The sequence below is a fragment of the Calonectris borealis genome, chromosome 1 (genome assembly GCF_964195595.1).
Source record: "Calonectris borealis chromosome 1, bCalBor7.hap1.2, whole genome shotgun sequence".
Taxonomy (NCBI): Eukaryota; Metazoa; Chordata; class Aves; order Procellariiformes; family Procellariidae; genus Calonectris; species Calonectris borealis.
Window position 1 is genome coordinate 102,918,295 of NC_134312.1, and position 27,955 is coordinate 102,946,249.

Sequence of the window (27,955 nt, forward strand, 5' to 3'; positions counted from 1 at the left end):
CGTGCAGCTGAAGCGGTCTTTCTTAAATTTTCTTTATGTAACTGAACTTGATGGATGACATCCAGCGGGGCCTGAAATGATGGTGTGGGTTTTTTTTTTTAATTTCAAATATAATTTTATAGGACTATTCCCAGAGTAGAGTCAGGGGTTTAACTTAGTTGCATTTTAAACTCCAGCTTGAGAAGCCCCACCGGTGCCCAGCACTTATGCTCGACACCCGCCGGTCGCGGGCAGGGCCTTTTTCTGCCCCCTCAGCCCGAAACCCTCCTGCCCCCTTGCTGGAGGCTCATCCGAACCGGCACTGAGGGGCGAAGGCGGCACCCGTGCCCCTCCCTGGGCGGCGGGCGCTGGAGCCTTACTCACGCCCCGCGAGGAAGCCGTGGGCGGGCGTGAGGTGACTTTATGAGGCCGAGCGCTCGTCCGCTGCTCGGCCTTCCCCCCGCGCCCCGGCGGGGAGTGAGCGTCTCGGCCGCCCTGCGGCATGGCCCGGCACTGAGCCCCTGCCTCCTCCCTGCCTCAGGGGGTGGCCGCAGGGCCGCTCTCCCAGGCAAGCCACAGGTACCCCGGGGCACCGGGGAGGGAAGCGGGGCGGGCTGGGCTTGCGCTTGTGTGTTTTTTTGGGGGCGGCAGCAGGCAGGAAGGAAAGGGGCGCGGCGGCGGGTGCTGTGGCTCCTCGGGCACCGTTCCCCTAACCGTGTCCCCCCCTCTCCTCCCGGCCCAGGAGCTACAGGAAGATGGCGTGCCCGCCCGCCGCCCCGCCGGCGTTGAGGAGGTGGCTGGGGCTCGGGCTCTTCGTGCTGCTCTGCCTTAGTTTAGGTAAGCAGGAGCGGCCGGCGTGGGAGCGCGGGAGGGGGCGCGCTGGGCCTGAGCGGGCGGCAGTGCCCGCCTGCCGGTCTTTGGGGGATGGCGGTCCCCAGGGCACTCGTTCTGGTGTCGTCTGCCAGGGCTGAGGCTGGGCCAGGGTTTGGGCTGGCTGGCTCTGCTAACCATGGCGGCAAGCGCTGAGGACCCGTGAGCTCTCAACTCCCCAGGCCAGTCACGCTGGGCTGCCGACTCCCAGAGAGAGAAGGTGGTCACCCATCCCAGCCGGGGTCAGAGGAAGGAGGGTGTTTTTGGGGCAGTTGACAACTGCGGGGAGGACGTGGCATGGCACCTCAGGCTTTGGCTTCAGTGTTGGGGCGGTTTCTGCAGTTTTTTGGATGGCTAAAAGTGAGTGCGTGGTGGGGAAGACAGGGCAAAGCGGTGGATCGGAGGGGTCTCAGTTGCCCGGGCAGCGCAGCGCAGAGCAAGTGCTTTCGCCAACAACACAAGTCCCCGTAGGAGGACTGCAAGGGCTGTCCCCTGCTGCAAAGCTCACTGAAGTCCGCAGGTCCCCCTTGACCTCAAGAGGCTTGGGATGAGTCTCCTCAGCTGTGTGAAATGTTAACCTGGAAACCACACAAAACTCATTTCTCAGCTGGGATTCGTTGTGGATGCAAAATAGGTTGTGCTTATTGGCAATTTTAGTGTTTCATTGCAGCTAACGATACTCTGGAGCAAACCCGGGCTGAACTGAGGCTTTGATTAAAAATCAAGTGATGCAAAATTAGGAGTTTTTCATGCTGATGTTGTGAAACTGGGAGATATTTGATGCTGAGTTTCATTTTGAGTTTCAGTCTCAGAATCTTAAAACAAAACTGGGAGAATTTAACAGGGATTGAATCGCAGAGCTCACTTGTAAAGAAATCAACCACCTCAAACGCCACTCGTGAGATCTCTGCCCTCCTGTCTTCCCCCGCACTCCTTCCCCTACCTCTGCGCTTGTGAAGCACGTGTCAAGCTGACAGATGTATTTTGCCTGTACTGCAATGGGCAAACAATCCGTCATGTGCAGAACTGTTTCTCTCTCCATACTGTAAGAGCTTGTGATATGTTATTAATGTAATTATGAGCATGTGGTAATTAGCCAGTCATGTAGTTTCTCTAAAAAGGATGCTGATTCCAAGACCGAAGACAGGCAATACTTGGATATACAGTCTGATGCATGCTAATATCCAGTACTAGAAATAGGAGTTTGATAAAAGAAAACTAGGTGTTCCTGTAGTTGTACTTTTTTTTCACGTGACTTACTACGGGAATGATAGTTTATCCTGCTTTCCATCTCTCCGTCTGTTTCTTTAGGCCCCTGCTCGTAACTTTCAAATCCCCTGCCTAGTTTCAACTAAATTTGAGTGGGAGGCAGAGCTGGCAGAGATGCGGCATCTTTGCCCACTGCATGGAAGCCCCTGGCTAGCCACGGGCAGCACTTGAACAGCGGGAGCCCGTGCTGCCCCTCCTCGTGCCCAGCCGACAGAAAGGGCAGAGGGCAGCTGCGAGGGGGCTGTGAGGAGCGGGGCGGCGCTGAGGGCTTGGGAATGGTCTGGGAGGTGTGGGGAGAGGTGCCCGGGCTGGGAAACACAAGGCACAAATCCATATGCTAGCAAGGTTTGGTCACCCTGTTGCTGAGAAGACTTACTTCTCCAAATCGGATCGATTACAAAATTCTGGGGTTTAATTCTGCAAGAGGCGGAGTGGGGAAAAAGCTTTTTTAAAAGCATTATATCAGCTTTTGGGGCATAATTGTTAGATGCTTCCCACACAATGAGTCTGTGGCAGTCCTGGTGCCTCGGGAGCGGGTTGCTTGGCAGGCTGACAAGGACAGCACATCTGATGTGCTTGCTTTCTCCCTCTGTATGCATGTGTACACACCCTGCCACCTTTCTCTCCAAAAAGAGGTATTCCTATGTTAGTCGCCCTTGAAAATGCATGCTATGGTACCCACAAACGAGTGGTTTTGAAAGCTTTACTGGGACTTGTAGATGATGCCTTCCCTAGGTCACCCACAGGGACCACAAGGATCAACTTCTGACCTTGTCGTGGCAAAATGGTGAAGCCCAGAAAGGGAGTCTGCCGTGGCCCTGCCCGTGACTTCCCACGCGTTATTACGCGAGTCACCAAGGCCAGCATTTTCAGAACTGACCCCATGTGGGACTGGTCATGACCACATCAAGGCACAGTCAAAGCTGGCACCCAGGGCTTGTGGCTACATCTTGCATCCTTGGGTTTAGCCCAGGTGTTCCGGTGCTTGCACACCTCCGTGCTGTAGCGCTCTGAAAGGTCATGCTAGGATGAAAGCAGGTGCTCTCCGTATGCCCTACACGAGTGGGATAGTAATATAGGGAATGCCGGGCTGAATTTTTACATCATAGCAGAAGGCGGCTTTAAGAGGGTCTTAATTTAAAAGGATGATTTGAAGGCTGTATTTCATAGGAAATTGTGTATGCCCAAGCTACGCAGAGACATTTGTTTCCTCTTGAATTGAATTTTGCTACGCTGGGATTCATGTGAGATGACCCACTGAAATGCCAGTGTAATTTAGGGCTGCTTCTGAGATGTCATCTGCTGCTGGAGACACTGATGTGCATGAACACCCTGCTGTCTCAGCACAGTGGCAAAGTGGCAGAACAGCCTTGATTACAGCACAAACTTCTTTATTTATGGTCTGAAGGCATTGCTGGCATCCCTATGGGCTTGTTTTTCTCCTGCCATTGCACCTTCACACCTACCTATGAATATCAGGATGTTCTCAGTTGCAGTTTGTTGTATTAGGAAAATGTTGCTAGAAGTCACCCGGTACGCCCTTTCCCTGCCCTGTGTGCAAACATGGCGTAGGCACGGATTGCAGGGCCCCAGCGAGCCCAATTTTTGCCCATGGAGTATTCCTTTTAGGCTTTCCTGGAGTCTTTTCATCTGATTGGGGACCGTCTAGTTCTTGGTTTCTTCCCAGTGGTGAAATTTTTTGGGAAGTTTTGAGGAAAATCCCTACAGCTTTTCTGAGTTATTGGAGAGTCGGCAGGGGGGAATAGCCACTTCCCTCCGCGTTGTGAGCGAGTGCTGGCTCACAAGTAGCTCACTCTGGGAATCCCCTCTCGCATGTTACTGCCAATAAAGACCCTGAGTGGAGCTGGGTTTCAGAAAGGGACAAAGAGGGTTGAGAACGAGAAAGATTCCCTGTTTCATGGCCACTCCCAAATAGTGAAGTGTCTAGCAATGAGCTTTAGGTGCTTGGCGGCTAATTTCCATGCCAGCTCCAGTATGGGTTGTGCCTAGGACAGATTTCATGGCGGAGATGGCTGAAATTTTTCTTTACGTACCGGATTTGTTCACTTGATCACTGGATGCAAATTGAGTTTCTGTCTTATTGCTCTTGTTGCCTTCAGCTGGTTTTTTAATGTCTTTTTTTGGATGAGTTTCTGTCTCCTCCTGTTCCAGACATGCAGAAAAGAAATGTCTTTGGTTCAAAAACAAGAGCAGCTGAACTAAGGAACTCGTTTTTCTGTCTGTCTATCCAGAGTGAAACCTGCTGTAACAGATTGTCTGGAGAAACAGAAACCCAACTAAAGGCTCCTGCTTTTGCTTATAGACGCTGTTTTACTTCTTCTGTTGTGTTTAAGTGAAAGAATTATTTAGAAAAAACGCAGAAAATTAAACATAGACAAGCTACATTCTTAGACAGTCAAAATACAGTTAAATGCCTGCATACCAAGTTTGTAAAACTACTGGTCGAACATTCCTCTCACCCACATTGTTTCCTTTTTCCAGTTAGATCAGAATGAACCCAGATAAGTCCGGTGAGCTGAGGGCAACAGCTTTTTTGCATTTCATTTCTTGGATCACTGAGACGTTTGTAACCTTTTTGCAATGTGAACGTCAGACATTCCTGCATTTAAACATGCAAAGTTGGGGGCTGAAGTTTTTAGACACTGCGGTAGGTTGCCAGCAGAAGTTGCCACCCTGTACGCCCTCACACCTTTCCTGCTGATTGCTGCCTCAGTTCTGAGTTACAAGCGTGGTTTAATAGGCGTAATTAATCTGACATAAATGAAGGCTACCACTGATGGGGTTATCCCCCTGCCTCGCTTGTGATGAGTTGTTAGTTTTTTGGGGGGTTCAGCCTGCTCTCTTCAGTGCCAGTTTGCTTTTACACCTGACGCTGTGTACCCCCGAGGGGTATGCAGACAGGCAGCACTGAGGGGGCCAAACAGGCCATTGCCACTGAAAGCTGCAATCCTGCTCCTCTCTCCTCTGCTTCTGGCTATGCCATCCTCCTCTCCTTTGCACTAGTTCTGGTATGTGTCTGATCCTTGGATGATCTAATTCACCTTCCAGCTTAGCAGAAAGTCTCTTTTTTCTCCTTGTTTTACACTGATGTGGTGTATTGAACCAGCCTCTGGAGAGCCCTGCAAGGAAAGCAATGGGAGCACGTGAGGTTGGAAGGGAAAGGGGAGCCAGATCCCCTCTGCTCATGTGGGGAAGGCATGAGATCAGTGCCAGTTTGTCATCTGGCTGCACCATGAGGTCGTACCAGGCTGGAGGAGAATTTCCACGTTCAGAGAAACTCCTCTTCCTTTTTAACATGTGTTTCCTACTGTAAGCGCTGAGCACCTGTAGATGTGGTATTTTTCACGGGATGGCAAGGCAAATGTGCTGAATGCAGTGAAGTCTGTTTGCTTGGCGAAAGGAGGTCAGTTTTGTTTTTAAATAGATGAACTTTATGTTTAATTGTAGCTGTTCTGTCCCCTTGGAGAGACATCACAATTGGGAGTCTCAGGAGGTCATTTGAGAATATGTAAATCTTTCCCAACATGGAAATGCCACAGGCTTTGCTTCTGCTTTTTCACTGCTATGCTTTTAAAATATCATTGGTCCCGGGGGACTCCCTGGCTGAAAATAAAAGTGCTGACTGCTGGCTAATGGTGGCATATCTAGCTATACAGCACTCAAAAGACGCTCACTTTTTGGCAAGCCCAGAATGCCACTGTATCATACAAGTTGTCAAAAAAGACCATCGAGGCAAGTCTCTCTGCACACCGCTGCTCTCCCCGTAGCAGGTACCCTCCGGTGTAGTTCTAAATGCCTGGCAGACAAGGATTTCATCCCTGTGCCGGGGGAAGTGCTTCAGTCTGAATAGACCTCGCCATCAGGCACTGCTTCCTACCAGCCGAGAGAGCCCCTTCCCCACGCCGCCCTGCCCTGCGATGCTCCCAGCCGGTGCCTCCAGCAGCCCCTGCCCAAGTCTCTCATTTCACTCCCCCTGTGGCTTTTGTAGCTTTCAGACATCTCTGGACTGCTTTGGTTTTGTTTCCTTAGTCATCCTTCCGTTAATTACCATTCGCCATGCTGCACTCTTATATAGGGCTATTTAATCTCCCCTCCAGCTGCGGGGTTATTGTCAAGTTTGTCATCTGCAGAGCGTTCATGAGTTAGTGCCCAAGCAGGGACCAGGCTTTTATAACAAGATAATGGTTGGCCGGCCTCAGGCCTATAGCCTTGTTAGCCGCACTGGTGAATATTGCTATGACTGTGGGCAAGCACTTTAGAAGCAAAAGAAAAAAAAAAGCAATTTTTCTAATTTTGAGTGGGCTTATGTGAGAGGTATCATACTTGATTCTCCTGGTTACGGGGCACTTTCACCTTCTATTAGTTTCAAGAGTGGGCTGGCTACCTGGGGAGCACGTGAGGCAGTGAGATTTAGCAAGCACTGAAGAAAATTGAGGCCTTAAGCAGTGGGGAGGACCTCAGCTTCAAAAGCTGTGCTGCAAGGACAGCAGTATGCATGGCAGTGGTACTGGAGGAATTAGGAAAATGATCTGAGAACATCTTCAGCTGGGAGATAAATATAGAGGAAGTGCAAAGTGATCCAGTCAGCAAGAGACAAAGTCTGCAGGGGAAAAAATTAACAAATTTATTTTTGTCTTTGTGTGTGACAAATGTGCCCCGAAGGACTGTCTTACGCCATATCTAGTTTCTGCCCCCAAAACTGGGAGATCGTAAGAGTGCTGAGCCAGTTGCAGGAACTTGATCTTGAAAGGAACTAAAATACGCAAATCCTCTGAAGACATCCAGATTTAGTGTCCCCCCTGCCCTTTTTTATTCTAGCGGGGTCAGCCACTCCGCGTGCTGGGAACAGAGAAAAGGGGAAGGTTCAGAAAGACTCTTCCCTTGGCTCCTTTCCCCAAGTCAAAGACATCCTCCTGTCCCCATCGCGGTGTCCCTGCCAGTATGCAGCACAGGAGATAAGCAAGCCTCCTTCCTCTCCTCCTCGAGCAACACCCATGTGGAGGGCTCTACAGCAAAGGGGAAGATCTTAAGACACGATATAGTCCCCACCCCACCCCCAAGTACTTTGGCATCTCATCTCCAGCTCCTTGCTTGGATCTGACCTCCTGGCTAGTGCCAGAAATTTGCTGACTGACTTGCAAAGAGTTGCGATCTTACTCACGTTATAAACAAAGCAGACTGGACATACCCAGGCGGTGGGCTTGTCCCAGCCAGGGCAGCGGTGACTCAGAAAGCAGTAAATCTTTATCTCAAGAGTACCGAAACACAGAATCACGAGCTGGGCGCAGCAGCAAGAGGGAGGGGTACCGGCTGGCCCCAGTGCTGCAGTGAGCCCCCTTACCAAAGTATTTCAGATTCCTTTTTGTCTTTTCAGTTGCTAATTGCAGATCATGGAACTTTTTCATGATTAATGGAGTTTCCTTCCCTTTGAATCCAGGTTTTTGACAGAGTCGTGACTCAGTAATGGCGCTTCCTTTCATTCCCCGTCTGGCTGGGTTGCCTTGCTGGCTTTCGTGGCAAAAAGGCTATCAGGGGGATGTGAAATCTGCTTTCTGGTGAGCAGCAATTAAGACTGGAGAAAGCAGAGCAGAGAAAGCAGGTCTGCAACCTGCAAAGGAAACCGTAGTCGGAGGGAGGGCTTCAGCAGGAGTAGTGTGTGTCTAAGAAACTGGGACCACATCGGACACCAGCATGTGTTGAGAGCGCCCTGTGAACCACCCTAAAATGAGTGTTACCTACAGTACATCACTGCTTATCAAAGAATGCTCAGGGAGACCGATAAAATTGATAATTTCATTTGTCATCAATAGGGCCTCAAGTTAATATGCTACTGGGAAAAAAAAAGGGGATTAACGTGCACCCCCAAAGATGGGCTGTCTTTCTGTCTATAGACACAGGAAGGTGTCCTCTGGTTTTCACAGCTGCTTCGTGATTTCAAGGATTTCTTCACTAAAGGCTTTTCATGTGAAACAAAACAGCATTAAAATGGAACAAAGACTGCTGAAGGACTCAGGCACCAAAACACCGTGGGGATATTATAATCGTTGCCAAATCACGCAGTATAGAGCTGGGTGAAGCAAGGTTACTGTTTAGGAGGAATGTGGCAAGGTGAAGGTCAGAAGTGCATAAGGCGTGTGAGGGGTGCCATGCCCTTGCTATACCGCTTCAAGCAGGGCGCCCCGAGGTTATGGCACAGAAGCAAGCAGAGCTGAACTTTTAGAAAAACCTCTTTAAACTGTTTCCCTACCTCAGGCAAGCCATGACATCATCATAAACTAGGATTAATCCCATCATTTAATGGCCACGGGCATGCTTGACTAGCGTGAGTGGGTACAGGGAAGCGAGACTGAGTGAAGTGCGTCGAATGTTTTTCTTCAGGATGCCTTCTCTTCTGCTCCTCTCTCTCACCGCATTTGGGATGAGTAAGGGAACATGACCTCGCAAGAGGTCACCGTGACATGAGTGAAGCAAACGGGTTTTGCAGCCGCTTTGCTTTGCCAGAGCAGCCTAGAGCAGCTGAAGGGTAGCAGCAGGCCTGTGGTTCATGACCGGAGGTTGGGCTTGGGGTTGTGCAAGGGGAAAGGGCTGCTCCTCCTTTCTCTGCGTGCCGAGACTTCCCTTTGCATGCCTCTACTTGCTGAAGTGGAGCCTGGGTAGAAGGAGCCTAGGAGGCTTGCCAGGCACTTGTGCCCAGGTTAATATGCAGTCACGGACTCCTTAAAGAGGATGACCAGCAGGGTCTGCAAGCACCCGCTTTTCTCTGCGTCATCCCGTCTTTCTCATTTCACGGGGTCTTTACAGCAAAATGCAAAGGAAGGCAATGATTTTATGCACTGCTGAAATGTCATGATGTCTCCACGTAGAAGTTACCTGGGCATCTAATGGGGTCTTTTCTGTGATTCGTGTATTCAGTGTCACAACACTGATTTAGCTTAAATACAAAGCGTATCTTCACGTATTCCAGTGTAGCACAGGATGTTTGCTGAATTTTAGCCCCATGGAAAGCTTTGGGAGAATCTGATTCCTCACTGGTAAAATCACCTGGGATAAATAAAAGACCAATGGAGAGTATCTGGTCCTTTAAAGACTCAGCTTTTCAAAATTTCTCAATTTTTCAACTGATTGTCTGTCTTGCTCGGAAGTCCCCACAAAATACAGTGTTGTCCTCAAAGGATAAATTCTGCAAGTTTGGGGGAAATGTGCTATTCACAGAAAATGAGGGGCCTGAGCTGTGAATTACCTGGGGACTGTCGGGTGTGATTCCCACACTGACCCCAGGGGACGGCTGCCGGGAGAAAGCCACAGCTCCACTAGACGTGTTTTCCTCAGCTGGCCCAGCCTGGTTACCAAAAGCGCCCTTGCCTCACCACGACGTGGTGTGCACCAACACCCAGAGCTGCTTGAAATCCTTTCTTCCAGCCCACATGCAGGCAGAGGCTGAGAAAGGTGTCGGTGCCCCGGCAGAACAGGAATCCCGGGTGCCAGGCAAAGTCAGTGATGCCAATAATTTAAGAGTAGAGAGACCAGCTGCTGTTGCAAAGATGAATAGGGGACCTTCTGGAAAAAAAGCAACGCAAGGCTGTTTTGACCCTCCCGGTTTTGGAGGGCCACCGACAATATGCTTCAGAGCTTTTTGCAGGACTGTCGGTCAAAAAAAATGTGCAGATCCACTGTCTTACCTGCAGCTTACACAGGGGCACAAAGGACTCCAGACCCACCAAGGACCTTTCCCTTCACATGCATTGCTTAGTGGGTTGTGTGCGAAGCGAGGTAACACAAGGTAAGATCAAAAAAAGGCAAAGCAGTTCAGAAAGGCAGAGAAATGGGGAACGGAGCAGAAAGAGAAGGCTTTGGGGTTTCTGTTCACCAGGAATTATCTGAAGGTTTCCAACAGTTCAGCGGTGCTTCTCTAAAGCATGGCGTGGTCTTTTACTGCCTTTTACAGTCAAACGTCTCTGCAGGACTTCTGTCCCAGAGGCAATCTGCTCTCCCATACCGCCTGACTGTATGTGTGGTCAGGATAACCATACTCTCCGTGGCCAGGGAATTTCTGAAACATGGTTTGGGCAAGGAGTGAAGGAAATAGGGATACGGGCTCAGCAGCTCTCCTGCTTGCTGACTCTCGGAGCGAAGAAGAAAGGACAGTTTTCCTCTACACTCACCTTTCTGTTCCTGTTAGCCCTGCCATGTGAGGCATCTGCAGCACAGGTGTAGTTTGAATGAAACATGTTTTCCTGCCCGGGAACAGAAAGTCAGCCCTGTCATTGGTTCAGTGTTGCCACACGCCGCGGGCTTCCAGTGATGGAGCAACGTGCGTGCACAGCAAGGGAGCGGCTGGGCTTCAGGGGGCATGGGAAGAGGAGGGATCTTTTTTTCTAGAAAAGTCATTAAAAATTATTTCCACAGTGGATACCTCCCCCACAGCCTGGTTATGGAGAGCATTCAGCACAGAAATGGGACAGAACTGAATTTTCATTTTTGCTTTGCCGTTCACCTTTAAAGTGAAAGGGGACTTTTGTGGGGCTGAATGACTCTTTGTGGACTTTGGTTCCTTCAGGCTTGCAGCATTCAGGTTGCAGTTTCAAGGGTGCAGAGCCTTTTAAGGGTAGATGTGACATCAGCAGGAGTTTCCAGCCCCTGCACATGTACTGCCGAGGAGGTTTTTGTTCTCCTTTTGGTTGCAAAGGAGACTCTTAGGGGCAAGGCGTGGAGAACCTCATGCAACTCATGATGCGATGTCACCCTGACATTTACTGTACGCCTACTCTTCCCCTGTTGCTGCAAAAGAAAATAGAAAATTGTCTTTATCAGGCTCCACAATCCCAAAGTTTGGCTGCTCTTGTGAATCTCTCCAGCAATAGTAAGAGCTGAACTGTGAGAACAAGCGAAGATGTGGTCAAGGGAAAAAACACACACACACACACAAATGCATGCAAACACGCAGGAGGAGGAACTTTAAGAATCACAGCCTAAAGTGGGCTGCTTTTAAGGTGAACAGGAGGAAATGCTTTTTCACACAGCATGTAATCAAACCTTGTAACTCATTGTCACAGGATGTTGTGGAAGCCAAAAATATACGTGCATTCCTGAAGGGGCAAGATCTCTTCGTGAAGGGTAGGTCTAGCAGTAACTAGTCTAGCCAGCGTCAAGAAATCCCTAAATTCGTGACTGCCAAAGGTTGGCAGGGCATGGCAGCTTTTATCCTGGGCGGTGTGGAAGAGCTGTTTTTTCTACCATTTTGCTACCAGTTGCTGGCTGACACAGGTCAGCGGGCTGAGTGGGCTCCTGCTCTGCCCCAGTCTGGTTGCTCATAGTCTGCGATGCATTATAAGGGGAAGTACAAGTAGTGTGTGTGGGGGGGGAAATTGAATCTTTCCCTTTGGAAGACCAATGAAGTGGATGAGTGGAGGGAAACCAGTTAAATGAGAAACTGCTCATTTAATTACATATTCTATTTAATTAGTATGAAAGCATTCCATAATGTTGCCAGGACCTCCCCAGAATTTTTCAATCTGCTTCCTATGGATTTAATATAAAATGTGTGGGTGGGACAGGGGTAGGTGTGTCGCAGCAGAAGGGTGTAAAACTTACTTCGCATTCTGTCCCAGGCTCTCTGCCTGGGCTAAACTTCATCAAGCAGCCCCAATGCTGCCCCAAGATCAGGCTGTGCCGGGCCTTCCGACACCGGCAGCTGGAGGACTGCAAAGCATGTCATCGGGGAGTGCCGCTGGGCACAGGTCAGCATGCTCCAGGGGTCTCGCTGCCGCGTCCCAAGGGTTTGTGAGTCACCTCTAAGCAAACAAGCCCTGGTGGGCAACAAGCTTGTGGCTGTTTTGGACACTTCAGCTGAATCTGAATGTCACAGCACCCTGCTCACACCCTGAGCGCTGCACTCTGTGCCCGTGTACGGCGTGGCTGTGGTTAGGCGTTAGCAGTGACAATAACGTGAGCCAGCATCAGCCAGATTTTGCTGGGGGTGTGTGGCAGTTCTTAGGCTCAGCTTTGTCAAGCGTTCAGGCTTCAGGCTGAGGCTTTGCACGTGGGGTCTCACTTCCACTGACCGCTAATGCTGCACTCTCCCCATCGGTGACACACTGCCTAGTCAGGACTTTCCCGCTTTCTCTCTCAGACGTGTTTACTGAGACCTATTCTGCAGGGAAGGAAGAGGGAATTTGAATCTTCTCTGTCCTGAGGCTGGCTATTTCCTTGTTTTTCTGCTCTCAGTCAATGGAGTGCAACAGATTGGCATCCCCCTTCCACTACTGGAGATGGGTGCTAAGGTAGTGAGGCTGAAGCAAGCAGAGCAAACGTACAGCAACCCGACCTTCCGCACCAACAAAGCGGGGTGTGCAGGGATAGGCACCATCCTGAAGTTCGCACAAACCAGGCGAAAGCCCAACCATCTGCCCTGGCCTTGCTGCAGCACAGGACCGCGCATCAGGGCTGGGTCGCTCTCCCAGCAACAGCAGGAGCTCCTTGCTGGGCTGCTCCCTCACGTGTCAGGTCCTGGCCCCTGCGAGCGCCTACCCACTGGAAAGAGGGAGTGGGAAAGCAGGGCTGATCGCGGGAGCGGCGTGCGTAGAAGTCGTAGTGCGAAGCAGGGGGATTACTGCTAACCTGGTCAAAGTTGTACTGAATTTCCCCCTTGCAAGGGCCTCAGCTTGTTGTTGTAGGCACATACCCTGTATACTAGGTACGGCACCGACACGGTCGCTGGGCAGGAGTTGGGGAATGCCTGTGCTGTTTTGCAAGTAATCCCAAGGGAGGCCCATGGGCCTTCGCAAATATCAGTTTCTTTCAGCTAGACTAGGCAGAATTCTTCATATGCTAATACTAGGAGGCTGCTGACAGTGTGGCTGTAACCTTTGTTTATCATTGTAGGGTTGCTTCTAGCTTCTGGGATCTTGAAAGGTTTGTTTGTTTGTTCCAAAAAAAATCCCAAATCCCCAAACTAATAGTCCACTGTGGCCCTGTTTGGCATGCAGGGAACCCACCGGAGCATGACACAGACTTTCCAAACACTGACCTCTGAAAAGGGAAAGCAGAGGAGATAGCAGTTTGGGCATGTATGTTTTTATCCCTTTACATGAATAATGGCAATTCTTTACTCTGAGGTTTTTTCAAGGGGCCAGCAAAATTTCTGTTCAGGCAGGTAACCCTCCTGCCTTTGCCTTCAGTAATGCATGCAGAAATCATTGTGTGCCCGCTAGCTCGGGATCCTAAGTAGGACTGGAGCATCACGTAAAAGGCAATGCCAAGGTAGGCCTCCCCTCAGTGCAGAGCTGAAGTTGTGAACAGCTCGGTGAGTGATGAGGTACATTAGCGGGTGCAGACAGAGCCGAAAGAGGCGAGCTCTATGCAGCAGGTCCTGGCACAAGACTATACCACTGTCTCACTGACTTTTGTTTGCCCCCCACCTACAGGCTATGCACTGGAGAAGAAAGTAATCAAAAGCAAAGCGGGGGAAAAAATTGGCCTTCCTTGTTGCCATGAAATTCCCAGCACAGGAAGCCTACATGATTACCGGGTCTACTGGCAGAAGAACACCACGGACGTCGTGCTTGCCTATGCAGAGGGGAAGATGATCTCCCAGCACGAGCGGTACAAGAACCGGGTAGAGATGGACACCAGGACCCTCACCCTATGGATCTCCCCCGTGGAAACCCTGGACAATGGCCCTTACCAGTGTGTAGTTCAGCACCTCAGATTTTCGCAGAACTCAATTGTTGTGTGTGATGAGCTTGTCTCCCTCTTTGTTACAGGTAGGTGGATTGCCTCTCGACACCTGAGGCTTTCTGGTGCCAACCTCTGAGGGTAAGAGACACTCCTCCAAGCTTTAGTCGTAGTGTAGCAGATAGACTTTCATCAGGAAGCCTAAAAGAGTGCTGGAAGGTGTGTTAAGGCCCCTGAATTTCCATTCTAGCAGCCTCCCTCCTTACCTTTCCAAAGCTACCCCAGGTACAGAAAATTTGCCTTTCCCACCACCATCCCACCATCCTCCCCTTGATGCCTCCCTCTTGGGCAAGGACCCCTCCCAGGACACCTCCCCAGGTACCACTGCTGGTGGGTGCCCTAGGCCGCCTCTGCCCCCTGCTGTCTTTTGGGCAAAGCAGAGACCAAGCCCTTGGCGCACAAGAAGCGTCCAAGCCGAAAGAGGAATGGGATGGCACTGCTTCCCTGCGGCCACAGCAGCATCCCAGCCCTGCATCCAACCCCTTGGGAGCGCAGGCTCTCCGGGGGACTGGCCAGCTCGCTGGCTACGCTGCAGCTCCACAATCTAAGGCTGAACTCAGCTGGAGATTTGAGGCTTTTCACCTTAAAGAAACAACCCGAGTTCCTTTGCTCAAAACGAATCTGAATCTTTTCTTGGAGGCTACAAAAAGTTCCGTTGACATTATTTTCCATTTCCACCACTGTTTTTGTGGCAGCTGGTTTCAAACAAAGGCAGAGATACTGGTAACATATATAAATATATACACATACATTTGAATACCTTTAGCAGCAGAGAGTTCCAGAAATCTTCCATACAAGCCAGTGAATGAGCATTCCCCATCTGGAATGAGATTCGTCAGCACAAAAAGCCAAGCTCCTGAGGTTGCCTGCCTGTCTGAGGGCATGGTGGTCATATGTGCAAGGAGACAAATTTAGTGATCTTTCTGGGAACCGATATGAAAAAAGGGAAGTGCACTGCCAGCACCCTCTCTGGCTGTGAGGGCTGAGGGGTTAACTGCATGAAAAACATGAAACAACGGATCTCTCTTCCTTCCTGCAAATAGTCCAGTTTCTTTCCTTCCAGAAATCCCCTTGCTGTCTTAACAGGCCAGTTGTAACAATTGTGGTAGACTTCTGCTCCCTTTGGAAAAGTAGGATCGGTTATTGTGGGGATCAGGAAAGGGAAAGCTCCCCTTGCCCCTGCTGGAATCAGGCTACCCTGAGAGAGGCAGAAAGGTGTTACTCCCTGGTGACTGATAAGGGAGCTGCGGTGAAGTCGACTGGGATGTTTGAAGGGACTTTCCAGACTGGACGTCAGTGCCGCATTGCTCAACAGATAGTGGGCCTGGAAGGAAATCCAGGTCTCTCCTTGTCTGCCACTGGTTGGCCGTGCAATGCTGAGTGAGGTTCTTTCACTAGTTACTCGGTAGCCTAGACCATGGGTTTGTGGTCAGCCTAAGCCGTGGAAGACGCGCTATGACCACAAGGCTGTCTGCCTTATCCCAGCAGTCATGCGGTCAAATGGTGAGTCAGGCAGGGCGCAATCGCAGACAAAACCTTAGCTGCTCCAAAAAGGGTCATTTTGCAGTGAGTTGAGCAACCTGCTGCAGCTCTCTGCCTGGCCTTGCCGTGGCTGGGTCTAGTGCCTGAGGGGGTGTGCAGGCTACAGACCTACAGCTGGCAGGGGTGGGAGGGAGAATTTGGTCCCTTTAGCAGCAGTGGTGTTGGTGTGACTTACGCCCACCAGGAAGCCACACGCTGAGTTTTTGTTCCAGAGTGGTGCCTCTCTTGCTGAAGGTGTGGTCCCACAGAGATTTTTCCAGTGGGAGAGTTGCCTTAAATAGTTCCTTTGCCATCCCTTGCCGCCTCCTCCTCACCCTGGGCTGTTTATTGCAACCCGTGGGCATCCTTAGTTGTACCAACACAACTGTTTACAGTAACAAGATGAACCAGACTGGCAAAGGGAAGCAGGCTAAAAATGACACCACCTTTTTTCTCCTTCTTCACTCGTATTAGTCCTCTCATCCATTTCACCATGCACCCTCACAAACACTTGCAGCAATACATCTGACCGGGCGGGAAGGCATGGAACAAGCTGTGTGGGTGGGAAACCTCTGGAAACTGTCTTTGGCAAGGAGAAAAAAATCCAGTGAAAATATGGTCTGTGTATTGCTACGCATTTTTGCAACAATGACTAGTATGACTGGGTCTTGCTCTCAGCTGGGCCTTCTGGAGGGGCTCTCATGCAGAAAATGTAATTCAGTCTTTTGCTGGCCACCCTGGCTGAGAGACCAACATGTGACTTACCTCCTTTCCCAGAAGAGATGGGCCCTCTGTGAGCTTCTGGCTGGGACTAATGAGGGAGGGAAAAGGAAATTGTCTACCATTGCCTGTAATACAGATTTTTATTCAGTCCTGTATTTTTCCTACCTGTTTTATGATTCCTTCAGTTGTTGCACAAACTGCTGTATGTAGAGAGAAACGGTGGCATTGGAGAGGTGGGGTCATGAAGTCTGTGTTCTGCCCAGGGAGGAGAAGCAGCAAAGGCTAAGGCCATATCTAGTCAAGGCTGTGGGGAGAACACTAAGGCAAAGAAAGGCCAAACAGATTATGATAGAGGAAGAATGCCCTGTGGGGGAGTCTTTGCTTTGACCGCGGGTGATCAGGACTGCAGCCCTCGCTGTAATCTGACAGAATGGTAACTAAATCTTTCTTGCTTCAGCTGAATTCAGTAAGCCGAACATAACAGCAGAAGTATCCGCTCATTCTTGTGAATCAACTGAGATGGTGGTAAGATGTTCTTCTCATGGAGGTTTCCCCAAACCCAAAATCTCTGGAGCCCTCAACAACGTGTCCGTGGTGTGGAATGCCAGCTGGGTGTCCGAGTCCAGCCTCAGCCCATACAACGTCACTGGCAAACTGTTGCTCAACGTGACCAAAGACATCAGCATCACTTGCTCCATTGAACACAATGGCTTTGCCAAGTCCACCAGTTTGCTTCTGAGTAGGTTTTTTTAATAGTTTGTGTTACAAAACTATTTTGTTGAATCTGCTGAGTTGCCTCTCTGAGAAAGCGATAAATTTTGTCTATCTGTTCATGCAGGGATGACCCAATGATCCCACCTGCAAGCTGCACACCAAAATATTTCAAAGGCTGTAAGACAGCAGGGTTGTGAGAGGAGAGTTATGACAGTGACTGACAACCAGAGACAGCTCTGTCTTCCTGCTGCTCTGCTGTGAGTCACAGCTGGGCTGAGAGGGCAACTGGATCCCATTGTGATCTGCTGATGTCAGCCTCGGTGGCTCCCACAGGTTGGGGGTTGCAACCATTCAGTGCCCCTCTGTACCAGCACGGTCTCGCTGCCAGCTGCATGACACAGACCTGGTATTCGAATGGAGGGACTTGAGAAATGTGTGTGCCTTAAAAGCCACAGGTTGCACTTAAAAAGAATTTCCGCATTTAACAAGCATGTTTGTTCCTGCTTCAGTGACAGAAACTGTCAGCTGGGGTCTAGACAAAATTCTGCTTTCATGAACATACTTAATATAAGGTTAACTCATACGGAAAAAATTCCATCACTGCACATGGCTTAAAAGTGATAACATAATAGATAAGTCTGTGCTTTGAAAAGCTTGAGGCACAAGTGGAAACAGCATGAGGGAAGGTAGCACTCTACAGTCCGGATGTTTTGCAGTAGAAGGGGATTTGCAAGAAAATTCTTAAAGCCAAAAGGATTTTTTTTTAATGTTGTTACCAAAAAAGTATTCTGAAATATCTCTGGGTCTGATGTTTTCACTGTAGAGATAAGGGCGCCTTCAAGGGAAGCTAGAGAAGCACTACTTTTCCTAGGGAATTGTACCTTATTCATCAAGGTACCTTATTCATCAGTCTTACTAAAATCAAAGGGGCTCATGAGGAGAGGTGCCATTCAGCTTCAGGACGAATGCTAGAAACTAGCGCTTTACGAATATTGGTTATTGCTGGGTGTAGTGCATAATGTCCCTAGAGATGGTAATGGAAGGGGGTTATGAATATCACACTACGTAGAAAAGGAGAGCAACAAAAAAAGTAATAATAGTAATAGACTCTTGTCACACAGATACTCAGAGGATGGTGCAATCAACAGTGACAACAGCAGTCACAAAACCCCTGCTTTTTGATTTTTAAGATGTGGAAGCACTCCCATTTTGGTATGGTGGAAGTGGTCCTCCAGACAACTCTTTCATGAACACGGAGTTCCAGACAGAATACAGCCTCTGGTAAATGTAGGAGGCAAACCCTGCAGTGGAGGGGACGATTGTACAGTGGATCAGGCTGGTATCTTAGAAGTTGAGTGATGCCTAATTGTGCCAGGTGCAGATGATGAAAATCTGAAGACCTATGAACATGCACCAAGTCTGTCCCTCCGGTTGAATTAGGGCTGTCCTGTACTGTACAGGAAAGGCCCATTATCTACTCTGATGTCCAAGTGGCAGAATGGTCATCTCCAGTGGTGAAAAGCCAAAGGCTCCAGATCCACTGAAACCAAACTCTGCCACAACGCTCTTTTCCTGCCATGCAGAAAAAAGTCTATTCTAGTCTGTTTAATGCATCGTTCTCCATCACCTGTGAATTCAGAGGGAAAAAAAATTAGACATAAATCTAGTGAAAACAGTAAGAAAAACTCCAGAGTACCTTTGAGAACGGAAGTTTTCTAGATATGGACTCAGACTTTTCCACCAAGCCTAACCAGTTTCTTTAAAAACAGCTCATGTGTTTTTAAATATTGCCGGTCTCGGTTCTGTTCTGGACAAAGACCCAGCATTTCAGATTCTGTGGATGTGTTAAAAATTTCAGCACATAGCAAATGTGGGGGGATGGAAGAAATGTAGGTGCCAGCTTTGTCTGTTTGTTTATTCAATAGGTAAATTTTCAGGCTGAGTATCTGAGTTAGAATTTGGCCAGAATCACCAAAATTCACATACTTGCACTTGCATGAAAATGCCAATATGTTGCTGGGCCCTGTATTTATGTTTTATTTCTTCTGGCTCAGGAAAAATGAATGACTGCATTGTCCCTACTGTGCCTCCATCTTACAATGTCGTTACTGCTTCAAGTATCATCATTATTATCTTCCTTTTGGCTATCACCCTAGCAGCAAGATACCTCTTAAGGCATGGTAAGTCTAGCTCCTTTTTCAGGAAACAGTCTCTTACTGCTTATGGAGTTTCTATGTAAAATACACATTTATAGAAATTATACTGACACACTAGGTATTTTTGTACCTTCTTCTCATTTCCTTTTTTTTTTTTCTTTTTTAATGCAGCATCTACTGTCACAAAATCTAAGTCCAGCTCAGGACTTTCCTACATTTTCTGTGCACACAGCACTAGTGTTCAGGTTTGAGAGTGAAGGCGTGATAGGGAGTTTTGACAGCAGATCAGAATATTTCCAAAATCAGGGGTATAAAGAATTGAAGAGATTCACAAAGGTCCGTTTTTATGTATTAAGATGCTTGAAGATGCCAAGAATCTTGGTGATCATGATAGATACATTTGAGCACTGACAGTTTCAAAATGCGATCTCTCTACACACTCTACTGAGACAATCGCTCAGAAAAGTCACAGAGCCAAAGCTACAAAAATACATAGTGCTAGGACCACAGAAAGGACTTAAGCATAGCAATGTCCCACTTTTAGGAGAACCCCGATCAGGAGAGATGGATTTGTCGTCTTTGTGGCACAGGTGAGGTGCCCTGTACCACCCTATGAAGTCTTCAGTAACTCCAGACATGTCTCCAGGAATTTTTCAATGGTAAAGGGGACTTCAAGCATCTTAGGGTTAGCTGGCAGCTGAGTAGATTTTTTTTTTTTTTGTGGCTCAAAAAAATCTCATCTGTTAGCTGTTGCTCCTAATCATGTCTAAGCTGACCTAGCCAGAAAGCCCCTGAAGATGTGGGTAGACATCTAATGGATTTATAAAGGCAGCTAGGTATCCAGCCACTATGGAGCAGTAAATGTCCTATCCACACCCTGTTAGCTGCTTAGAAAAGCAGTCCTGGAGAAAGACAGCAAGCCTTGCAACACGTTATAAATATCACCCAATCAAGTTCTGTCAGGTCGCTGGGGAAGTCAAGGCTGGAGACAAGAATCCCACACTGAGAGCGCTCTATGTTCAGCCCACTTAAACCAGAAGCCGCCAGTCTGAGCATCTTAGCTCATCACGGTAGCAGTGGTATCCCCCGTTGGAAAGAGGTTATTTGTTAGGCACCAGGGACTCAGTTCACTTAGGGACACTTGTAAGTTTGTCGTGCTTGTGTCTTCTGCTACCTCTATTTCAACTTCAGACAAGTTCACTCCCAAGTCAGAGGTGTGGAGGTAGCGTTACTGTTTTTCTTTTCCCCTCCTCACCAACCACATCCCTTCAAAACGAATGGTGTGGCCACTGAGTCAGGCTGGGCTAGTTTTCTTTTTGGTGTTTTATCACAAAGAAAGGAAGCTTCTGGAAGGCAGTGACTCTTGCCTACACCTGTGCACCTCCTCATTTTCCACTCATGTGCCCCTCTGACACCTCTCCCCTGCTGTGCCCCAGGGCTATGTCAACAGGAAAGCAGCAAGCCCGTTTAAACCAAGAAAATCACAGCTGATCACAGCCTGTGCTGTTAGCTGCATGGATAATGAACTTCTAATTATAGAAGAAAATGAACTAGAATTGGAAGATTTGGCGCTAAACAAATATAGGCTGGAAATTAAAAGGTTCCTTAGCATTAAATTAGTAAGATTCTGGAGCATTCTGAGATAGCCTTTTATATAGAAACCAAATTGCTTTTAAAGTAGATGTAAAAAGCATACCAATGTGGCAGAATGTGATCACCTGCAACAGCATGGGACGTGGCTGCCTAAATTGGAATTTCCCTTTCAGTCCCATTTTCCTAATATGCCCAGGGAGTAGATTTGCCGAGTCAGGTGGTGCCATTTTGTACAGCCACTTTCCAGACCAGGCGTATACTGTAAGAAACCGAAGCCAGAGCTTCAATCCAACTTCCCAGTTTGTACAGTTGCCACATTTCGGTGCTGCTGTGCATTACCACCTGTCTGGGAAGGGAAATATCTGTCCTAAGAGTGCTTCCCGCTGGTGTTGCTACAGGTCACCTTTCAAGAGCTACTGTGGGAGCTCAGAATAGGTCTGAGAGTACCTCTGTTGTTCTGGCATATGGAAAGCTGAGTCAGGAGCTGCTTTGATGCTAAGAGCGGTTCCTGAGCTCAAAAAGCCACGCTTCAAAGAGCTGAATTGTGGGAGGGAAGAATAGAAAGATAGAGCAAAACAGAAATAAGAGTTCTCAGATGCGTGATTGTGGTGGTGACCAAAACATGTAGATGCTTTGTTGAGGTTCACAAACCCCTACTTTGAGGCACTCACAGCCTATCTTTGCAGTAATTTAAGAATGGAAATGCTCTAGATATTATTTTTTTGGCTCTTCAACTAATTTAACACAAAGCACCAAGATTAGACGAGGATTAGAAGTCACTTAAAGAATAGCTTAGGGTCCATGTTGTAAAAGTTGTGCAAGATCAGTAGTACAGAGAGATTCAACTTGAATAATTAAAACAAAAGTCATTCATAGATGCTGAGATACTGAGGGGACCTGTTTAATATGAACTCCTTTTAAAGCACTGAAAGAGTTGGTTGGCTGGTTCTAACACCAGCGTTCTTTCACTCACTTGGTAAACCGCATTTAGTGACATGTAACTTTTACCATTATTTCCCTTCTGACCTTATCTTAGCTTGTAGCAACCTGTCTTTGTGCCAGGCTGAGGTCCTAGCCCTGTGCTAATGAGAACTGTTTTATCCATATGACACTATATAGATAACATTTGTATATAACAGAGCTTTCTATCAGATCAGACTATGGCTATGGGCCAGCCATATTCAGATGCGCTGCAGGGATGAGTCCTGCCAAGGAAAAATAGAAGTATCTAGATCTAAAAGATTTCTTTTTCTTTAATTTCTTCTCTCCTTTCTTCCCACTCTCAGTTCTACTTTACTTTGTTGAAGAAGACATTTGGATTCAGCACTTTTATGTCCTCTGGAATTCCAAATACTAATGAGGGATCTTCTTTTTCAGTCTGTTCTCACTGTTGTAAGCCTCAGGATTCAGTGGAAGAGGGTGTGAAAGAATGTACGAAGCCACCCGTGAGCTCTAAAGTGACATCTGAAACATCATCTGTATGACTAGGTCGCATTTGCAGGTAGTTTTCTTCACCATTCTTCTCTTGGCAAAATAGTTTCTCAAATACTATTAGATTCTTGTGCGATGTTAGCTCACAAAACCACGTATGGCTTTTAATACGTGTGTGCTGTCCTTTAGGGTAAATAAAAGCGGTAGGGCCCTATTGCCAACTCAGACACATGGTGTTTCCTGGTCAAGTAACTAGAGGAATGATGCTCATGTTGCTTGTGGGGCATTGCTTCGTTTGGGTTATTTCAAATTTCTAGAAATGAATCTAGTGAAAAATGTTAGGAACCAAATTTCCTGGGCTGCTAAGCTGCTTTCTCCACAGAATGGGCCCTGCATGGATGGCGTGCAAGTTTTTGTGGCATTAATTTCCTTAATTAACATAAATTTTTAGGGACTAAATGGGGATGAAGAGAGAGAGAGATGAAAGAGAAGGAACATTTGACAACTTTGACTGTCAGTGTCTCCTCTGAACCTGTGTAAGGAAGCAGGTTAGTATCTGAGAGGAGGGTTTGTGGCACGGTCATCCATCAGGATCTGCAGTGACATCCCCTGCCACTGCCCTTGTGCTCGTTTTGTGGGCCTCCCAAGTAAGAACCGGGCAGTCCTTTAGTTCCTGTCCTGTTGGACTCGTTTGTGAGTAGCTCATCACTACTACAGGTCCCACATGTGGCTTCATCTCCTAGAGGTTATTTCTGGCTGATGCCCTGTGAGCCACGTGCCTGATCTGATGCACAAACATGAGAACATCACTGATGACAGAAATGAAGCTTTGGCCAAATGGTGGTGAGGGAGAGGTGAACAACAAGAGAACAACTCCAGCTTTCCCAGTAAGATTAGCAATGCCAGTCCACTTCCGAGATATCTCCATTCCCTTCAGCAGCTGGAGGAATGGAGAAGGCAAAGTTTCCCTTCTAAGACTTGCCCAGGAAACACTCGTATTTGAAAAGGAGTTACTTTCGATAATGAGGTGTTGTGAAGGATGGGCTGGGGAAAAGTCTGGCTTACCAAGGTTTCATGACTACAAAGCATTCTATTCATTTTGGCTTGAAAGCTCAGCTGTGTTCAGGGCTGTGTCCTCCAAAAAGACATTATTCAAGTTAAGAGACTTAAGGAAAGATTAGCAGCTAATTGTTCTTATTCGCATCATTATCCAGGTGACTGCATTTCCTGCTCTCAACTACAGCATGCTGAAACGCCAGGGTAATGCTGTAGAGTAACAGCTGTAGAGTCCTAGAAGTCATGAATTTGTCACGCTGTGCATTGCAGTAATCTAAAAGCTTAATATTTTTGAGTCGGAAAGGAGGGGAAACTATCATTCAGGCCACTCATCTCATTTCCAAACTTGAGCACCCACTCATGTTTTCCTCTGGGGAAGGCCCTATCTGGAACAGATACTAGAGCCTTGGTTAGCATGAATTCTGGGGGGTTTTGTGATGGGAGTGGCAGGAGTTCACCTGCTGAATAAATCCATTCTGCCACATTCCTCTTTTGTTATAAAAGTTTGCCAGGCTTTTTCTGTAAGTGGCTGATGTTTCCCAACTCCAGTGCCTGGAACGGCTGGAGGCAGGGATGGAAGCTGTGCTTCCTTAGCGGCTGACTGTCATCTCGTAACTGTGTGATGCGCTGAGCCATGTCCTATTGCTGCTTAAATAGGGTAGCGCATTCATTAGTCGTCCTCACTTTGCAGAGGGATGGCACCTCTGTACGGTCCAAAGGTTGTCACAGTAAGCGTTGAGCCAGTCTGTAGCTCACTGCAGTGCCTGTCTTGAGCTGTGTCGCTCTGAACAGCTTTGTCTTTGCTGTAATAGGAGCCCTCTTGTGGAGGGCTATCGCAGGTTGATCCTCGTCTGTCTCGGCTCTGCAACATTCTGGCTTACATTTAGGATTAAGAAGAAGGGGGGGAAAAATCAGTAAAATCTTTTCTGTGTGTCCTTCAGGTTTCTTATCCTGTGTATTCCGCACTGCAGTCCCCACTGTTCGTTGTACAGCAATCCTTATTGCGTTGACCCTTTGGCTCTCTGAAAGGGGGTGACAGCAGTAGAAAATTCTGCTCAAGAAGACTGACAACATAATCTCGTGTGAATGAATACAAAACCCCACCTATGTCACAGAACTGTGGGGTGATCTCGTTACAACGGGGTCGCTGGAATTCCAACTGGGAAGACCCTCCGTGTTCCTGCAACAGGGCAGAAGAGGAGTGTCATCAGCATCAATACACCAGTTCAAGAGTTTGGGATCCTCTGGCTTTGACACTGCCTCTATGAAGATCAGGGGGCCTGCAGAGCCCTAGCAGGTAGCCCACGCTTACCTACCCCTTTAGTAATGTAGAGCTGGCCTTTGGGAGACCCCAGACCCCGACACACAATCTCAAGTCAGGCTGTGCCTCCGTGTTGCGACTGGGAGCAGCTAAAACTTCTTTTATATTCAGCCTCGCACGGATATCTGCCAGTACTGTTCTTTGTGCTGGAGGACTTTGGATTTGGACTTGACCATTACAGATACATGTCCCTTCTCCCCTAAAGAGGCAATAATGCACACACTTTTCACGAAAAAGCACCTTGAGGTGGGACCATATGCCTCATGCTTGTTTTCAGTGTTATGAGACTTTTTAGGGAATGACACATGCTGACGGCACACCTAACAGCTAACCAATATTGCTTATCTACAGCAGTGACAGAAGTTCTCGTAACCTTTCTCTCCTGAAAGGATGGCCTCGCCAACCCGGGTACCAAGATACGGCTCCTCCGTTAAATTACTCAGAGATACAGGAGCACATCTGACACAGCGCAGCCCGCCGGTGGTGGCTGGTGAGCGCACGCATGTGCACACCTTTGCGCATACGCATGTACAAGCTTTTATATGCATTCCTTCCTACCCACACCTGTAAAGCCCCATTTAAATTTCTGTAACGCTCAGTGGTTATCTCACATGTATCTACTGTAACGAAATGTAACTCAGGGCCTTGCTCCATAAACATAGGTCTGCTCTTGTTTGTACATTTGCCTAGAAATATGTGTTAGGGTAGGCTCTCCAGATTCCTGGGAGTCTCTCACAGCGACATAGGGATCTACTTTGCGTTGAATGCTGCTGCTTTCTGCCAGCATTCTCTCTACCCAGCCAGGACTTGAACGAAGTTCCCTACAGGATGCTAACATTGGATAGGACTCATCTGATCTGGGTGATATTCTTGCCTACTGTGTAGGAAAGTGGTTTCTCATTTTGAGGGGAAAAGAAGAAAAAACCCCAAGCCCCAACAAGCTTCCTAAGCGACTGCATACTAACCTAACTCAACCCTGCCCTGAGTTTGACAGGTTTGTTCTTCCCTTTCGCTCTGTCCCACTGCAAGCTGTACCCATTCCCTTACTGCTCTATCCATGTGTGTCGTTAGCAGGGCAGACCAAAGTCTGAAAGCCGTCCTCTTTGTGGGATGTTTTGTTGCTTGAGCTGTTTATCTTGCTAGGACACAGCAAAGAAATATTCCATCCATTTCACTTTTTTCTAGCAGGTACATACTGAGAGAGAAATTGCTGGAGGAAATAGGAGGACTAAAAGCGGTGTATAGAGGATTGAGCTATGAGAGGCTAAGGGATCAAGTCACTAGTAAAAAAAAAAGACACTGCTCCCTCTCTGCTCCTGCAGAGTCATGCTGCCCCACCAGCTTTCTTACTGCTTTCCCATTGGATGAAGTGAAATGGGAACTTCCGAACATTCTTATGGAGGGTTTTTTGACAGAGAAAAGGAGATAAGGTGGGTGATAAGGAAACAGTACTCTTTGCACTTGTGCATTCTGGCTGCAAGCAGAACACAGGTGACACAGAAAGCAGCGTTTCCAAAAGGCAGCCTGACCTTATTGCAGGACTCGGTCTACGGGCAACGGTGTCTCATACTTTTCAAGTTTCCTTTTCTTTCAGTCTATGCTTGCTCCTTCCAGCACAAACTACTAGCTTCTTGCAGGCTGAACACCCTCTTTTTGTATTTACTTTGCTCATTTTCAGCATTGTGCTTCCTTGCCTGCTGTAACCACGATGCATTTCCACCTTACCAACCACACCGCAGCTCTGGCAGTTGTACCGGCACAACATCTTCCCTCTGCCTATCCCCTGCTCTGCTTCTGCTCCTGACTGATGATTGCACAGCCTCCTGGAGAAGGGTTTGTCTTTTGCACTGTGCCAAACCTTTCTACATCACCACAGACTCCTGTGACACTTTAACTTCTTCTAAAGTAAACAAAAAGTTTCACTGACAAATATGTCTAGCATCAGTTTTGATATTCTTGATGGGTGGGTTGTTTAGTTTATTTTTTCCTTAAGCACTTATACTATGAATCATGTTTCCTATTGCCTTATTATGCTGTATTCAGTGAATTGCACACAAATGGTTTCTGAGAGACCTTTTCAGCTTCATATCTGGGTCTTTATACCAGGTGAGCTGTTCTGTTTATCACAGGTATTTTGTATATAACATTTTTTCCCAGGGTTCCTCTTTTAATTGTATTAAAAAATAAATAGTAAACTCAGTTTCCTTTCCTCAGTAATGAAAAATGTCTGTTCTAAGTGCTGAGAAGCGGTAGAGCCTTTCACTTCTTCACACGAGCCCCAGCCACCATTTCGCAGCTGCTAAAAACATACACTGTGTAGCATCAAGGTAGGTGAGGCAGCTGGTTGGCAAAGCTGTAACAGGTACAGCTGGCATCAAGACACAGCTCTGTTTGGTGTGCTCAACAGCAATGACAAAATGGCACTCAGGTACCCAACTTGTAACCTCCACATATCTCATGTCTGTCAGTTTGTCAGGGATTAACTGAGCAGTGTAGCCATGGTGCTCGACATCAGTTTGCCACAGGTCTGCCTTCTCCCTCCCAAAAAGGGAGCTTCTCTGCAAAAGCCAAATCCAGAGTAAGATGTTCTCACTGTACCCCTGCCCCTTGTGTTACCTACTCTGAAAGTGGAGGACCGATAACTTCAGTGCTGTGCTTTTGCGGGAGGGAGTGGAGCGTGAGAAATCCCTTACATTTGTATTTAAAAAATGAGTTCTGAACCAACTCTTCACTCCCGTTTGGACAGTGACTTTGAATACAAGAAAGGAGGAAGTGCAGGTAACTAAATTCAGCAGGAAACAGAGCAAAAAATGGCTGCTGATCTTCAGCGCAGATGGAAGTCTCTGCGTCCCCTTGCTGATGTGCAGCATAAGGACATCTAGCAGCCCTTCCTTTCTACCTTACACAGAGAGAAAATCCACACAACTGCTACAGCTTGGCTCTGCCTACCCTCCCATGGAAGAACATCCCTGCATCAGTGGTCAGACACACGAAAATTAGTATTCTTTAGACATCACATCAAATGTCACTAAATAGGAATAGAGAGAGACCGAGCAATGACACAGCTAAATGTCATCAGAACTCCTGTACAGGTAAGAGTGTGGGATATTGGGTGGGGATGTAACAGCAAAAAAGAAGAGAAAAAACCAGAAAAAGATAAAACATTGCTGTGTGACCACAATGGGAAAAAAGGGACTCAGAAAGGCCTGCTATTTTGTTTTTTTGAGGGGACAGAGGACAGGGACACTACCGTCACCACTGCATGCAGAGCTTAAAAGAGGAAGGGGGAGAGACATCTCCATACCTCTGCTTATTCAGATCCTTCACTTATACATAGAAAAGGAAAATCAAAGCCAGTTGATGACAACCCCGATCACTGAGGTGTTCAAAAAATAAAATGCTCATTTCAGAAGTCAGAAAACACAAGACCTTCTCGGAAGCAAGCTGTGCCAAAAAATCTGCTTTGGGTGGGTGGAATACACTCTGTGGAATCGACTGTTGGTATTTCAATCAACAGTAATCAGCTGTTACGGAGAAAAGCATTCAACCAGAACAGACTGACTACTCT

At 47.8% G+C, this 27,955-nt stretch overlaps 1 protein-coding gene across 1 annotated transcript; it reads left to right on the forward strand.

Annotated features, from left to right (window-relative positions):
• The first annotated feature begins 487 nt into the window (after nt 1-487).
• On the forward strand, nt 488-27,955 carry LOC142091120 (T-lymphocyte activation antigen CD80-like). Its single transcript, XM_075170021.1, has 7 exons — nt 488-558; nt 722-816; nt 13,563-13,901; nt 16,574-16,855; nt 18,885-19,010; nt 21,957-22,080; nt 24,008-27,955. Exons 2-6 carry the CDS (start codon nt 735-737, stop codon nt 22,061-22,063), a joined length of 936 nt encoding a protein of 311 aa, XP_075026122.1. The 5' UTR covers nt 488-558; nt 722-734; the 3' UTR covers nt 22,064-22,080; nt 24,008-27,955.

Excerpts from the sequence above, each read along its gene's own strand:
- LOC142091120 (XM_075170021.1), top strand. The coding sequence starts at position 735 with ATGGCGTGCCCGCCCGCCGCCCCGCCGGCGTTGAGGAGGTGGCTGGGG. Across the intron at positions 817-13,562 it reads GCTGCTCTGCCTTAGTTTAG|GCTATGCACTGGAGAAGAAA; the intron begins GTAAGCAGGAGC and ends CCCCACCTACAG. Across the intron at positions 16,856-18,884 it reads GTCCACCAGTTTGCTTCTGA|GAAAAATGAATGACTGCATT; the intron begins GTAGGTTTTTTT and ends CTTCTGGCTCAG.